Raw genomic sequence first — 16,111 nt, 5'->3', positions numbered from 1 at the left:
TTTACATTATTTTTATTATTACCTCCATTGTTATCAACACACATATTCAGTCATTAGCATCATAGCAATATCATAATATAATGATAATCATCTTCATCACTATAACGGATATCCATCTACACACCAATTAAAAGGCACAACACATTTTTAACATTCATCATCATCACCGTTATCGTCATCATAATCATCAACATCATCATTATCATCATCAACATCGTCGTCACCTCCGTCAATATATCATCATCGTCATCATCATCCTCGTCATCATTATAATCATTATCATCAACCTCACCACCAACATCACCGCCATCATCACCATCGATATCATCACCACCACCACCACCATCATCATCATCATTATCATCATCATCATCATCATCATCAATACGTATTTAAGAGAACAAAGCCAATTACCCGCCCATCGATATTTTTAAGTCGTGACAAAATCATATCATATCATTTCTTCAAATTTTAAAATATATTTAAATTGGTAATAATATGTGGTCCTGAAGACCCAACAGGAGACACGCTACACTTATTTGCACAATTATATGCCGTACGTTTTCTGCTTTTGTCATGCATCAGCAGTAAAACGGTTGAATAAATTATGAATATCAGGGTAACCACGCAAGCTGCAAGGATTCACAGTTTGTGATAATTAATTATATCATAAACGTATACATTTTCTCAAATTGATTGCTCTGAACATGTCTACCTGGTAGCCATTTTAATTTAAAAATGAGTGGGCGAATAGTATTTAAAAGTGGGCTTATAACTTAACAACATAACTTGAAATACAATGTAGGTTTTATAATACAATGAATAATGAATACACAGTAACATAAATACATTGTGTATCACTCATTCAAAATGCGTCATTGCATGTTGTTGTAAATGATGCTGGATTAAATCAAATTTAATATTTAATGAGATCATTTGATGGCAGATAATAAAAGAGTATAAAGAATGTAAATAAAGAGTTTCATCATTTCAAAGAAGAATCGTCACAAGTAAATAAATAGAGTAGCCAGATGATAGTTGTGATGACGGGCTCATGGCATTTATTGTGCTTATTGTTTGTTTGTTTGTTTTGATAATAATGTATCCTCAATATCGGAAATTCGTATTAGATCGTCAACGGACTAACATAGCAGCATTAATGAATCTGTTCTGAATATCTAATGTATTGATATTATTGCGCATAATGTATAATATAATTGGTAATATTTAAATTATTCAAACACGTTACATGTTAAGCCATTGTAAATTATTCAAGAAGTACTCTTTAATATTTGAATAATTACATTGGAAAAACAGATGGTCCTTATACATTACAAAAAAAATAATTTATCTAATGCATAAGCAATATATTTTGTTATTGCATTGATTAAAATATAATATATTATATATATAAAAAAATAATATAATAATGGAAACCGTCACTAATAAATAAATGTCAATAGCAAAACGGCGAAAGATTTTATAATAAAAGCAATATTGATAGCAATTATATTAAAACATATTAGGCATAATTATAATTTTTTTTTCTTCAAATTTAGCCTACACTAGGAAAACGTACTTTAAATCTGACTCAAATGAATTTGAAGATGTTATATAAAACAAATAATGAATGTTTTATGGTACAAATAATTTCATTCGGTGAAAGATGAAAAGGTCATATTCTCACTCGGTTGTCCATTCATCTTTCACCTCTTGAAATAATTTGAACCATCACACTCATAAATATTTCTTATTTGTATACTAACACCACGTAACGGCTGTGTGTCGACTATCAATGTTTGCACGTTTGTAAAATGGCTGAACCCCAACTCTTGTGTTGAGTTTGTCTCCGTGAAAACCCGAGACTGTGTGCCGAAGTAATAGTTATTAAACTGTATGCAACCATCATATTATAACCAACATATTAAACTTATTATGGAGAAATAATAATAATATATGTAAAAGAATAACATCAATTGCATGTATTAATGATGAAGATGATGATGATGGTTGGATTCACTAACAGCCTCATCAAACAGGCGCATCATTATAATTATAACAACATAGTTAAAACGAAAACAGTATTAGTTATATGCAATATCCACATTAATGAAAGTAAAGACATTATGTCGCATGACGAATTTCATGTTTATGTCAATATGTGAGTACGGCATATTGTGTAACATTGGGGTTACTGCTTATGATAAAACATGCTTAGTAAGTGTACATAGTGTTCTTTATCTCTTAAAATGGTTCTACCGGTTCTTTAAAGTATGCCAATGATGTTTTAATATCATTAAAGAAGTTAATTCAGTTATTATAGGCATATGTTCCTGGACGGACTCTTAGATCATCTGATCATTTCTTACTCTCTGTTCCTCACATATCTACTAAAACCTCTGGTCATAGATCGTTTTCTTTTGCAGCACCCACACTCTGGAATTCACCCCCCCCCCCCCCCCACAAATTAAACACTGCTCTTCTGTTGCCTTGTTTAAAAAATTGCTCAAAACTAATTTTTTCGACCACTAACATGCACAGCGCCTTTGATTTTGTACCTCGGTCTTTGAATTGACGCTTTATAAATATTGATATAATAATAATAATAATAATAATAATAATAATAATAATAATAATAATAATAATAATAATAATAATAATAATAATAATAATAATAATAATAATAATAATAACAATAATAATAATAATAATAATAATAATAATAATAATAATAATAATAATAATAATAATAATAATAATAATAATAATAATAATAATAATAATAATAATAATAATATTAATATTAATATTAATATTAATAATAATAATAATAATAATATGACAGAATTGTGAATAATAACTGTGAATTTATATTAGAATAATTATAATTCTTAAAATAAAATTATATTACTATAAGCATAACATTAAAAGTTGAACTGGCAGTTAATAGAGCAGATTGGAAGGAATTTAAAAAAATTACTTACAAGAAATGCCATGTTCAAATTATTGATTAACTGGAGGAATTAATGACATTTAGAATTATAGAATACCGTAATACAGTAATGTCAGATACAAATTCTAGTGTATTGTGACAGTTTCTTTTTACTTAATCTGCTGTTTTTGGTTGTGATCCCTGTTTATAGAAAGGGGAAAGAATAGGCCTACAATTTTGAAAAAAAATGATTTATATAAATAAATGAATGTCTTTATTCAAAGCATGGAGAACAATATTTGAACAACATTCCACAATACATTGTACCAGTGCATCTTAAAATCAACACACGGAATTCATGCGTGTGTTTAACGAAATAGGATTGCATACAAAATGACATAAATTATACAAAGAGACTGAACAAACTGATGACGTACTCTATACGGTGTTTATAATAATTTGTGCTTCTCTTGCGCGCAACATACTGAATTCTTATCAATGTTAAATTGCGGTTTAGCTAATTTTAACAACGTATATTGATATACAATTGACACTCGGATTGCACTCGAAACATACACGAAATTATGGCACGTGCTGTTAACAGTAATGTATGCTTTTGCTGATGCTTACTGTAATTCTCGCTAAGAGAAAGCAATTATTTGTGCTACAAAGCATAGTCTGATTTAATTCATATAAAACACATGTCATTAGTGTAATGTTGATACAGTTATTATACGAATTTAATCGAACACGTTTTAAATAATGTCATACGTATTTCCATTTGGGCCTTTACCAATTATAAACAAGATAAACAATATACAATACTATTATGACTGGCGCATCTAAACTAGGCAACCATTTTTTACTTCTTTTCTTATTTTCTTGGAACATTTTTATACAAAAATCGGAATTTTCTTGAATAATCTATGTTTAATTAAATGTGATCTGTGTCACATTTAACAACTTAATTTTCAACGAGTAACTCTTAAACGTGTAAGGTGCTATCCACGTTAAAATCGAAACACGTACTGTACGGTATATGTGCTACACACAGAATGCATGATGTAGTTACGGAAGTTGTACAAACTGCATACTTTTAAGGGTACTCACGGCATCTGACCAGAGAATTCAACGTTATAAAGTAAATGAACACAGTGTACGCTCTGGTAGGCCTATATGATAATATAAACCAAACTCCGAAAAAGTGAGGCAGGTCATGATGTGATTTACTTTTTTGAGCTTTATTTCGTTATCCTCATGGATCCCATTGCAAACTATTTATAATTACCACGAGGAGTAGAGATGGGAAATTAATTGACAAATCAAAATTTAAAACCTATTATTCAATGTACTACGCAAGCTTGTATGTAAATAATCAAGTGTAATATCATTGGATATTGGTTACCGTCAGTATAGTTTTACAACATAATATTATAATATGTGGGTACAATCAACCTAACTAAGGTGTTTCAGGTTAAAATAAATAAGTTAAGTTACTATTATTTTGCACACTAACTAACACTTGAATTGGTCCTTACATTGTTACTTACTGTTGAATTTTGTTAAGATTACCATTATTAAGCTTATCATCGACCACCTTTTTCGTAACATAGCATTGACATACGTCCGTTTAAAAGATGGTGGTGACGTAGAATATTAATACAGAGATTAACAATTGTGATGTTTATTATGAATTCATAAAATAATAATTATTACGAATTCATAAAACAAAGACATTTCGATGCAAATTAATGGCAATAATGGACATAATATTGTTTTTTTTTATTAAACAAATAAATAAAATAAAAACATTATTAACAAATTCACAGGTAAATTTTTATGATAACAAACACATTTTGTATAATTGGTACTGTACAATTGGTAAAAATAATTGTTATCTTCTGTGTATCACCTATTGTTTATAGAAGATGCATTTTAAAACAAACATTACACTTAAAATAATATAAAAAGATACACCTAAACGTAAAAATAATGTTATGTTTGTTATTAAAAATAAAATGTTAAACTAGACATGAAACTCGTCACTTTGACGAGTTAGTTATCCGCACCACGACAAACGCCACGTGCACGTCATACGTTGGAATATTGCACAACGATAAAGATTATGGCATTATGACAAGAACTGAAGAATATGACATGCTGTTAGTGCTGAATTTTGTGTCATATAGTATATACATGCAAACAGTATAAGCTGTATACATATTACATACAGTGTAGAATAGGTGAAATTACGGGACCCGCCATTTATTCCAATTTTTAACATGGCGACGGTATCAAAATGAAACACTTAGATAGCAATTTCAGAAGAAAATTATCTCAGGAACAACATATTAACGTGTAGAAGAAATTTGAATACGTAAAATATAGATGCGCACCCTTTTAAATGTGATGAACTATTACGCAAAATATGAAAATACGACTTTTTTTATTCAACTGGCCATATGATGACGTCACAACATCCGATTGGCAAAATGTTTACATGAATTCGTATCTACAATCCAATAGCTTCCAGAAAACGTTTTAATCGTGATTATCACATTTTATTCTTACGAGCTATTACAGATTAAAATTTACTGTAAAGATGAAATTAATGACCCACGTAATTAAAATTTTTAGGCATGATGACGTCATAAAAATTAAAATATTTTTATCTCATGCTAAAGAAAGTTGATTGACCTACACAATATATAAATGTAGGAGAAAAAGGAATACAGATAAGCGCGATGCGCTCCATTGAATGTGATGAGCAATAACGAAAGAGACAAAAATCCTATATTTTACATTCGTGTGGCCATACGATGACGTCACAATGTTTTTTTAGCCTTATTGATGCATGATCCGATATCTACAACTCATCAACTTCTAGATTTTGTAATAAAAATAAACGGTTAACGGTTTACTTTAGAAACTATGACTGTTTAAAAAAAGACATAATTTTGACGATTTTTTAAGCTTTTTCATAAAAAACGCGCACGAATTGTCTAATTCAACGTGTTCGTATGGCGTTATTTAAACTGGAAAAGGTCTAAATTGTTTTCAAAATCACTGGGAAAGGCTTGAAAAATATAATTCAAGAGAAAAAAATATGTTTTTAACGCTATGTGCGCACCGCGCGCATAAAAAATTGCGCGCCCGTGGGAATTTTTGACATGCTCAAAATGACAAGAAACGCGTAAAAAGTTGATTAGAAATTAATTTTGCGCATTTTGAAATTTTAAATGCGCGTGCGCGCGTAACTTCTTGTCAAACATGCCATTTTTAATCCGTAGAAAGTTTGCCCCTGATATGACTTAAATTTTGTCAAAGTGTCAATACTAAATGACTTTTGGTTTTTAATCTATGATCAATCATTGAAATTCATAAAATTGCGCATAAGTCACGTTGCGCAACTATGACGTCATTCAAAAATAGGAGGTGCACAACTTCACGTAAATGCCCATATGTTGTCAAAGTTATGAAATGTTATGTTTACACATTTTAGAGGAACACGACTCACAAAAAGGAAGGAAGGAAAGAAGAATAATACAGAACTAGATTTGAACTCGTCACTACGGACGAGTTAGGTTATCCGCAGAGCAAACGCCACGTGCACGTCATACGTTAGAATATTGCGCAGAAAAAACCGATTATGCCATTGAAAAGATGTTAGTGTGCTCTCTATTTTGTGTCACGTCTAAGTATAATCAGTTTACACTATATATTGTATACGTACTACATACAGTGAAGAATTGGTGAAAATAAGTGGCCCAAGTTATTGACGCTTTTGGACATGATGACTTCATCACAATTTTAAAAACGGTATATCATGCGAAAGTTAATTGATTGGCCTAGACAATATAAAAAAATGGGGGAAAATGGAATACGGATAAGTGGAGATGCGCTCTATTAAATGTGATGAGCTATGACGAAAGAGACAAAAATCCGCTATTTTATATTCGAGTGGCCATACGATGACGTCACTATGTCCAGTTAGCCATATCGATGCATGATTCTATATCTACAACTCATCAACTTCCATAATATGTAATACAAAATAAACTTCATCATGTAGTTTAGAATCTATGACTGTTTAAAAAAAGGCATAATTTTGACGAATTTTTGAACTTTTTTATCAAAAACGCACGCAAATTATCCAACTCCACGTGCTCGTATGACGTAATTTGAAGTCGAAATTGTTTAAAAGTTGGTAAAATTACTAGAAAAGGCTGAAAATAAATAAATCACGCGAAAAAATTATATTTTTGCGCTACATGCGCACGCGCGCGTAAAATTATTGCGCGTGCGTGGGAATTTTTGAAATGCTCAAAATGACATGAAACGCGTAGAAAGTTAATTAGAAGTTGATTTTTCGCATTTTAAAATTTTAAACGCGCGTTCGCGCGTAACTTTCTGTGAAACATGCCATTTTTAATCCATAGAAAGTTTGCCCTTGATATGACTTAAATGTTCACCAAGTGTCATTACAAAATGACTTTTGGTTTTTAGTCTATGTTAAATACGCAAAATTCATAAAATCGCACGTAGCTTACGCTGCGCGACTCGAAAATCATGAAACAAAGTTTCTTGCACATCTACAGCTACAGGTCGATCTTTTGACAAAGTTATACAATCTTATGTTGACCAGAATAAGAGATACGCTGCGAACCAAATTCCGGGAAAGAAAGAAGAATAAGATAGAAAAAAAAAAAAAAGAAAAAAAAAAAGATCCTGACAATAACAAGGGGTTATCCGCCAAGTGCGGATAACCAAAAAGTTATCCGCTTGGTATACCAAGCGGATAACTAATAATACACCAAGGTGACAAGAATGAGGACAAAGAGAGCTCAATATCATCATGTGCATTCTTCTTTATGAAATTACGGTCCGTTAACAATTTTGAATTACATTTCAAAGAAGATCAATTACTCATAGATCTTGTACCATTGATTCATTAGAGCTGTAATTAATTTCAGTCGCCATTGTTAAACCTTCCCATCATTTTCGTCTTTCATTTCAAGCACAAGATGGCGCACTGCGACTACTTAGAGTCGTTATAATAAGTAGGCGTGGCTTATTTATCCCTCTACGTTCATATAGCTTCTGAACGATTCAGCCCGCAAGAGGGCTCTATATAAAATTGATATACCATTATGTACTTCATTCAACATGTATTTTTTTGTCGCATAGCGTCTTTTTGTCGAACCGTTTGATATTCTTTAAATGGATATTATTGCATATTCAATAAGCTATAAGGTGATAGCGTCGGCAAAGAGGTTAAGCAAACAAAGTGAATAAATAATACAGTATCTATATATATATACATTCTTACATTTTATTGATTAATACAAGTTCCATTTTATATAGGATTTCAGAAATAATCGGTAACTGACATATTACTAGTATGTTATGTGATATAATAATATGTGTAATTTAATAAATAGTACAATTAATTGATTAGAATGATAACTAGAAGAAAACATTTTGTCTCAATCCGTATTAATAAACAGGCAATAAGTGTGAAACCAAGCCTGTTATCAGTTCATTGCTAAATAAGCAAAACCAGTTTATATCGTTACCCATTCCATGTTTGAATCAATTATTGTGACCGCTATTATTTGCAGATAGTATATTGACGCTCTTTAAATTATCAAATAAATAATGACATCACACTTTATGTGGCAGATATATTTTCAAATCTAACATTATGCACATTTTTCGACAACACTGAATTTCTATGGGAATAAGTTTAGAACAGTAGATAATGTATGTTTTGTTTTTTCACACAATAAGAAAGTGATGCACTGTTGTCTAAATCTTCATTAAAAAAAAGAAATAATTTATATATAAGCTATCCTCAGTTGCTTGTTAATGTTCATGATTTAACAAGATTTAACTATTTTATTACAATAAATCTAGTCTTATAAACATTACACTATGCAGACATGATATTGATTATAATAATAGGAAATAATAATAATAGGATTATGATTAATTACCGTACCGAATACTATAGGCATATTCTACAAAAAAAACATTACTGTAATAAGTTTACAGTTAGCATGAGTAAAACAAAAACTCGCACAACACATAGAAAAGCGCATCCAAAATCATTGCAAACAATACCACCAACTGATAAGGAAAAGTTTGTTTCAGAAATATAAAGTGAAGTGTTTTAATTAATAAGAAAATGAAAATGGTATTATACTTCTTTTAACTAAGAAAATGAAATGGTATCAGACCTCTTTTAACTAAGAACATGAAACAGTATAAGACCTCTTTTAATGAAGAAAGTGAAATGGTATCAGACGTCTTTAAATTAAGATTTTGTATATACATTATTAGTTAGGCCTGCCTGCTTTTCCGCTGACATACAGTATACGAATTTTAAATGCCATACCGATACTACCCCGTATGCCTGTATCTCATCAAACTTGGCTACAATTAAATGAATACTAAGTTCAATATTAAAGAGAATAGTGTTTCTTAATATTAAAGGGAATAGTTTCTTAATAATAATTTCCACCTATAAACAACAGTATTCATCTGAATCTCGCCAAACTTACCACAATTACCAATGACCTAAGGGTACTTTCAAACAGAAGGACCAAACTGCTATTAACTATGTAGTGCAATTATAGAGAAAAACCTTTTCTTTTAGTTGGATATTTTTATGTAAGAAAATAATACTGTAGGCGGGAGTATACACTCTCGGAGTACCCTCTAGTTTGCTTTACAATCAGCCCCGAAATGTTAGTCGAAAGTTATTGAAAAATATTTCCTTGCCTTTTATAACTGTATGTATTTGGCGGAAATTAAAATCAACTAATTTAAAATTTACTGGCGTCAAAGATTATTAAACGTTATGCGTCAACAAATGTGATGTACCCATATATGGACGTGATGATGTGATATAACTACAATATCTGGGCATATCACACCTTTTTTGGTCGTCAAAATACTGTGATAGTGCAGACAGAGCTTTATATTGTTTACATTTAAAGATTGGAACCCAAACACTTGATTGATTTACCGACATTGAGTTTGGTAATATACTCGGCATCAATGCTAAGCCTTATTTTTATATTCTAACTTTTCAGCAGGAACAGTCATGTTATTCTCCTTTAAAAATGCAATAAATAATTGCAAGTTATCCTCCCTTAGAATCCCCCTTTGTTCAAGATCTAATATCACAGTCCATTGGTTGTCACATTGTTTTTTTAGAACACTTTTCAAACGGATGAGATCTCTTGTATTTTTTTCCGAAAGTGCGTCACCGAACTGAATTAGTTGTTGTCGATATGTTGAGAAGGATGTGATACACTGGTTGGTTTTATCAAATGTCTCCTTTAACAGTTTGTTGACCTCCAGAACACCATTGGTACCAGTGACATTAATTGCGTCAACAAGAACTTTAATGTTGGTAGTGGTAACATTGCCAGATCGTTTCAATAGGTTGAAGAAAGCTATGCAGTCAGCATTCTGTAGATCATTGTAAGGTGTTATCAGATCTTTGCATAACACCTTCAGTTTATCAAGGGAGCCATGTTCATCATACCAGGTCGATACGTTTACCACCATTTGTTCAAACTCCTCGGACGATCCTGTAGAAAGAAACAAATAACAAGAATATTAAGATCAATATTGCAAATGGTTACACTTATCATTTTGTTTACAGTAAATAACTGTTGAATACCATAGACAAAACGTATTAAATTCACTTTCCTATCGTGCATGGTGCGTTGGTGTAAAATTTACCTGTGTGAATTGGTTCTGGCTTTACATTACTTCTGCCTGGAAATGAAATGATAATTACAACAATAATGTTTTATTTAATAACTTCAAATGTTTTGCAAACACATTATCATTATAAGATATTCTATGTATACAATTTATATATTTAGAATAATAATAGTTTGAATGATTGTTTTATTTCTATTTTTATTATTTATTATATTTAAATACGAAATACATACATGGATGTGTAAACTAACCTTCTAAAAAAAAGCACTTTAAGCGATCTGTTTTCATGGACCTCTTGCCACATGGAACAATTTTGCTACCTTCTTTCAAACACTCTTCCAGATCGTGTAAATGAATGTGCTCTGGATGACAGGCGATACACAACACACGCAGGTTATAACCAATTCCTTCATTAGTTTTCAGCACAGTCTTAAGTTGAAGCTTTAAATAGTTTAATATCTACAACAAATAATAATAAATTTGAATTAAACATTTCACATAATTGCATTCAGGTAAGCTATTTAAAATCTTAGAATCTTTACCTCAATGCACAAGCTCGGGTTTGGTTCATTTACTTCTATGTTATTTTCGTCAACTTCAATTCGATGGGATATTTCGAGCTGTTAAAGAAGATTTATTTATTTATTACAATATTTAACATACATTCTACATCTCACTCAGATTGCTTACGTCTACTTTTGCATTACATTTATCGGGTGAATATCATTTGACTTTTAAAAAAATCGCAAGGAAGAAACTAAAATAATGAATACTTATTATTGGAATATAAACATGTTCTCATTTTTGTAATCCCAGCTCTTAAATCTCATTCTGTGTAGTCACATATTTGGTTCTCACTGTTTCTATAACTGGATGAACATTCTTAAAAGAGACTAAACTGCAGAACATAATCCGAAATAAATGATAATTTTGCATTCGTTTAATATTTTGCTAATGCTATGCTAGCTAACTTAACAGACATATTAAATATTCAAACTGATGGTAAATTATGAGTTAAATGAATATTCATACCTTCAACGCATGCCTGTTTTCATTTTGATGCTCGATTTTCACGGCACCTAAACGAACCTCATGATCTCCAAAGTCAAAATCACTACGATTTTGAAATACAACTGGATCGCGTAGTCTACCTTTGCTCTCCATTAAATACAGAAACGCAACAACTAATGTATTGTACACAGCATTAGGCAGAAAATCAGTAGGTGTAAGATACATCGACACCGTATGTTTCTCGTCTTTTTCAACTTTCAGGCTCTCTTTCGTGTTTTGCATTCGAGATGGAACAAGGAACATCCGATTATCTTCGCTTCCTTGCTGATGTAAAAAAAAGTTGAATTATAGTGTTATGACAAAGTAACATCGATTTGGAATAGGCCTACTATAATATTCTCATATTTAATCAAAAGCCAAGATGCTTAACCTACTTCTAATTTCTCATAGAGCAAACCAAATGTTTTCATCACTTCAGTAAAGATTTCAAAACGCTTTGAATCTTCCTGTAATTCATGTTTCCATAAATGCCGTAGCAATTTTTCCTCAAGTATTCCTTCCTTGTTAAGCTTATTCCATAGCATTCTTAGTTCTTTCTGTTACCAAATAATAGAGAGAAAAAACTAATGAACAATAACTAATACATACACTATACAACTTCAAAAAAATTCATCAAACAACTAAAAAGTTTTATATCCACATTGTTTTGTGACAATTATTTTGCTGCTAACCTTATCTACTTACCACTTCAATAGTTGGTTGAACTACTGTGATCACTTTTGTCACCATTTCAATCATCATGTAAAGATTTGTTATCACTGTGTTTCTTAATTTCTTGTTAGTACTTGAATACATGATAACCCCAATGTCATTCAGGTACGTTATGGCAGTGGATAGCCCATCTTTTGAAATTCCACATTCAGTGCCGATTTTAGATGTCTAATGCAAATTAATAACAAAATAGAATGTATTGAATTTGGTGAATAAATATTGTTATTTTTCTTTAAAATAATTGTAAACAGCTTATTGTTGAATAAAACATATTTTTATCTAACATTCTGCACCTTGACTAGACATTTCAGAAAGCGCATTGTCGGGAAGACCTATTTCTTGTTAAATGTAACTGTTTCGTTGAATTTTTTATATTTATTTTACATTATCTTTGTTCAGTTTTTTTAGGATGATAACTATAGCTTTTTATTAACATTACGAAATAAACAATTCAATGTTTGATTTCATTATTAATTTTAGTTGCTCATGTTTTGCGGGAACAACTAAAACAAGAAAAATAGTACAATAATGATGAAGACTACCAAATACTAAAAAATGACAAGACATCTATATTTACTATTGTATTATTAATTCACATCACTGGCTCAACAAAAAAATTGGCAACATTACATTGTAGACAGAAATGTGACCTTCAAATTATGACCTTATACATTATAATTGTTACCGTATAGTACTCTATTTTTAATAAGATAATAAGTACAAGTGTTCATACTCTATATGTGTTTTATAAATCTGTGTTTACAGTTGTGACAACATACAATTCACAGTTATACATTTAAAACCAAATCTTACCTCAGTAAAAGTAATACACAGTGTTGTTTTTCCAATTTCTTGCAACTGTTCTTGCAAATCCACCCATTTTAATGGAACACTTCTCACCATGGCCTTCATGTAACGACCAACGTTTCTCCTTAGTTGTTTTATACCTTCATGCGATTTTACAGTGTTATCAACCATGTACATCTCACGATCTACATGATCGGCATATGGCATTCCTTCCATTTTTTCAAACATTTTACGAAACTTATCCTCCACTTCCTTTAATAAAAAGTGTTTTCATAATTACAAGCTATAACAACAAGAATGTAATGATTCTTACAAACTGTTATTTCATATTCTGATTTGAATAAGTCTAACCGATAATTAAACTTAATACACAATTTAATTCGAGGACCGTAGGCTACGCTATTTATATTTCATCACTCTATCGGTTTTAACTAATTCAGCCTTAATCCTGTCCGTGTATACCACATACCGTTGCAAAATTGTAAGCTTATCTAATGTTAATGTACCGCTGTTACCTTGATCCAATTTTTTGATTTTGACTTTTTACGAAATGTGTCCATATGTGTAGCAACCAAACAGATAGGAGGTGACTCGATGATCTTGCCATCAATATTAATGGGACTTCCTGGACCATGTTGTGCCACAGTATGTTCATAAATGGACCTTATCCAGAACGTATTCATTTCCAAATTGGTCATTCCTAGTGTACTCTAAAATCACAAATAAAATTCAATCTTACAAAGTAAGCTAACATATTCTCAATAACAAAGATATGCATATTTAATAAAGTGTATTCGAGCAAATAAGTATAGGTACTGTAGGCACTTACTGTAATTGAATCTCGCGGATTAGCTGGTTCATCCAAGTTATCACACGCATTAAACGTTACACAGTACGATACTCTATTTGTGAGGAAAAACTAAACAAAATACAATTGATAATAATAACTTTTTTTATACTCCAAGTCATTTATTAGGGATGTGTTATTTGATACATGCAATAATACTTAATATAATACAAATATATATAGTGAAAATGTTATACCACAACACAATGTCGTACTGTCACTATGAGCAAATCTCTTTATTTTTTTAATAATCATTTAACATATGAAACAAAAACTATGAACAAAAGAAAAAATACATAAATCAAATAAAATTTAAAATATAATTTAAAGGTCTGTATAATAGAATAGATACGTAAACAAGCAAATCAATGCCCTTTTTTTAAACATGCGCCAATAAATTTATTTTTTAATTTTTAAGACATTTTTAAGTAATAGCAAATAACAAAATATGAACATACCCTATGCGTTATGTAGTAGTCCAGTTGACCTGCGTAGTCCCATATAGTAGTTACGTCACTTGGAATACTTTCTGAATCATCACTTTTTCTTTTTACAAATTTCCTAATCATTTTCATCGCCCAACTATCTTTCCGTCTTCGCTTTTTTATTTTAGCAACAACTTTTCTTTGAATGGAGTCGGGAATTGTCGGATTTTCTTTTAGTTGACTCTCTAAATTCAAATAATGACTACAAATCAATGGGGTGTGTGTAAATTAGATATGGATAGATGGACTGGTCTGATTGGTTGTGAGTAGACATAATGAATGTTAAAATGGATAAAGTAAGCGTATACAATAAATAAATACATCTTTCAGGATTATTAAAGAATTGAACGAGCAGTGAATATTATTGATTGCCCAGTTTTAATACCAATGCAATATTTGCATTTTAATACATTTATTTGTTTGCAACAAGAAAAGAAAATGTCACTCTTCCCTGGATGGACTAACTTTTTGAGGACAACATTTTCCAGAATGTTTTATAATAATGGTATAATGCCATACATATTATTTTATCAAAAATTAAGAAAACCAAATAATGAGTCCAACCCTTTCTTGCCGATTCCACTGCCAATGACGTGTAATCAGACTCTCTGGAATCAGATGTAGAAGCCTCGCCTAAAGGAAGTTCGTTGAAAGATGTTCTTTCTTTCATCTGTGATGTACTTTCTTCCACTACAGCCTCTTCAAATATTCGCTGGGTTTGCTTTAATCTCGAGTTTTCTGTCGGCGAAAATGTAAAACAAAAATGATTATTTGTGTCGTGTTGCACTCATAACAATAAAAATAATAATTTCGTGTTTATTTCAGCATCAGCATGTATAATACACTACATTAATTTATTATTTACATTAAATTGGTTTATTAAATTGGATTAAACAATAATCTAAAATATTAATTTCTTTTTTTCTCATTAAATTAATTTGTTGCTATTAATTCGCGTGATGACTTGTTATAGTAAAGTGATTAAAATGCGAAACAACCAGTCAGTACGTATTATATTATTGATGTTTATTTGAACACTTTAAAAATATTTAAAAAAATAATCAAACCTTCCACTGAAGACACAGAGTCAGAAGATATAGAACATTCGAAATCAGATATTGAAGGTGTTGAAACTGCACCTTGTAAATGTAATTTGGTTTCAGTTTACGTTTGTTTTTCCATCTTTGCTGTGATGTGTTCAGGCGTTTTCTGGGATGTTCCTGCAATTCATTATAATATATTTTTGATACAATATATAGAATGTCTAACATTTCACTTTTATGTATGTTTCTATACTGTATGAGTGCATCTTAACTTGATTATGATCACAAATACAGTTTGTTTAGAATAATAAAAATACCCTTGTAATAGAAATTATAGTAGATATTCATCACACCTGTTTTTACTGGATCCAAAGAAGAGATTGCTGATGATTCCAGTTGGGAATCAGATTTAGATGTTGACATATCTGAACTTCCTTCACCATCATGCATTTCGTCCTTTATTAACTGTGTTGCA

General features: G+C 30.6%; 1 protein-coding gene across 1 annotated transcript; it reads right to left on the bottom strand.

Annotated features, from left to right (window-relative positions):
* Window positions 1-8,291: 8,291 nt before the first annotated feature.
* On the bottom strand, window positions 8,292-15,789 carry LOC144858735 (uncharacterized). Its single transcript, XM_078714838.1, has 13 exons — window positions 15,661-15,789; window positions 15,158-15,331; window positions 14,567-14,778; window positions 14,091-14,180; window positions 13,777-13,971; window positions 13,268-13,513; window positions 12,428-12,622; window positions 12,118-12,279; window positions 11,705-12,007; window positions 11,215-11,292; window positions 10,924-11,131; window positions 10,688-10,723; window positions 8,292-10,533 (listed from the first exon to the last, which is right to left on the bottom strand). Exons 2-13 carry the CDS (start codon window positions 15,261-15,263, stop codon window positions 9,998-10,000), a joined length of 2,367 nt encoding a protein of 788 aa, XP_078570964.1. The 5' UTR covers window positions 15,264-15,331; window positions 15,661-15,789; the 3' UTR covers window positions 8,292-9,997.
* Between the last annotated feature and the right edge of the window lie 322 nt (window positions 15,790-16,111).

Source organism: Antedon bifida, chromosome 2 (assembly GCF_963402885.1).
Source record: "Antedon bifida chromosome 2, ecAntBifi1.1, whole genome shotgun sequence".
Lineage (NCBI taxonomy): Eukaryota > Metazoa > Echinodermata > Crinoidea > Comatulida > Antedonidae > Antedon > Antedon bifida.
This window is presented reverse-complemented; position numbering and strand designations above follow the sequence as displayed.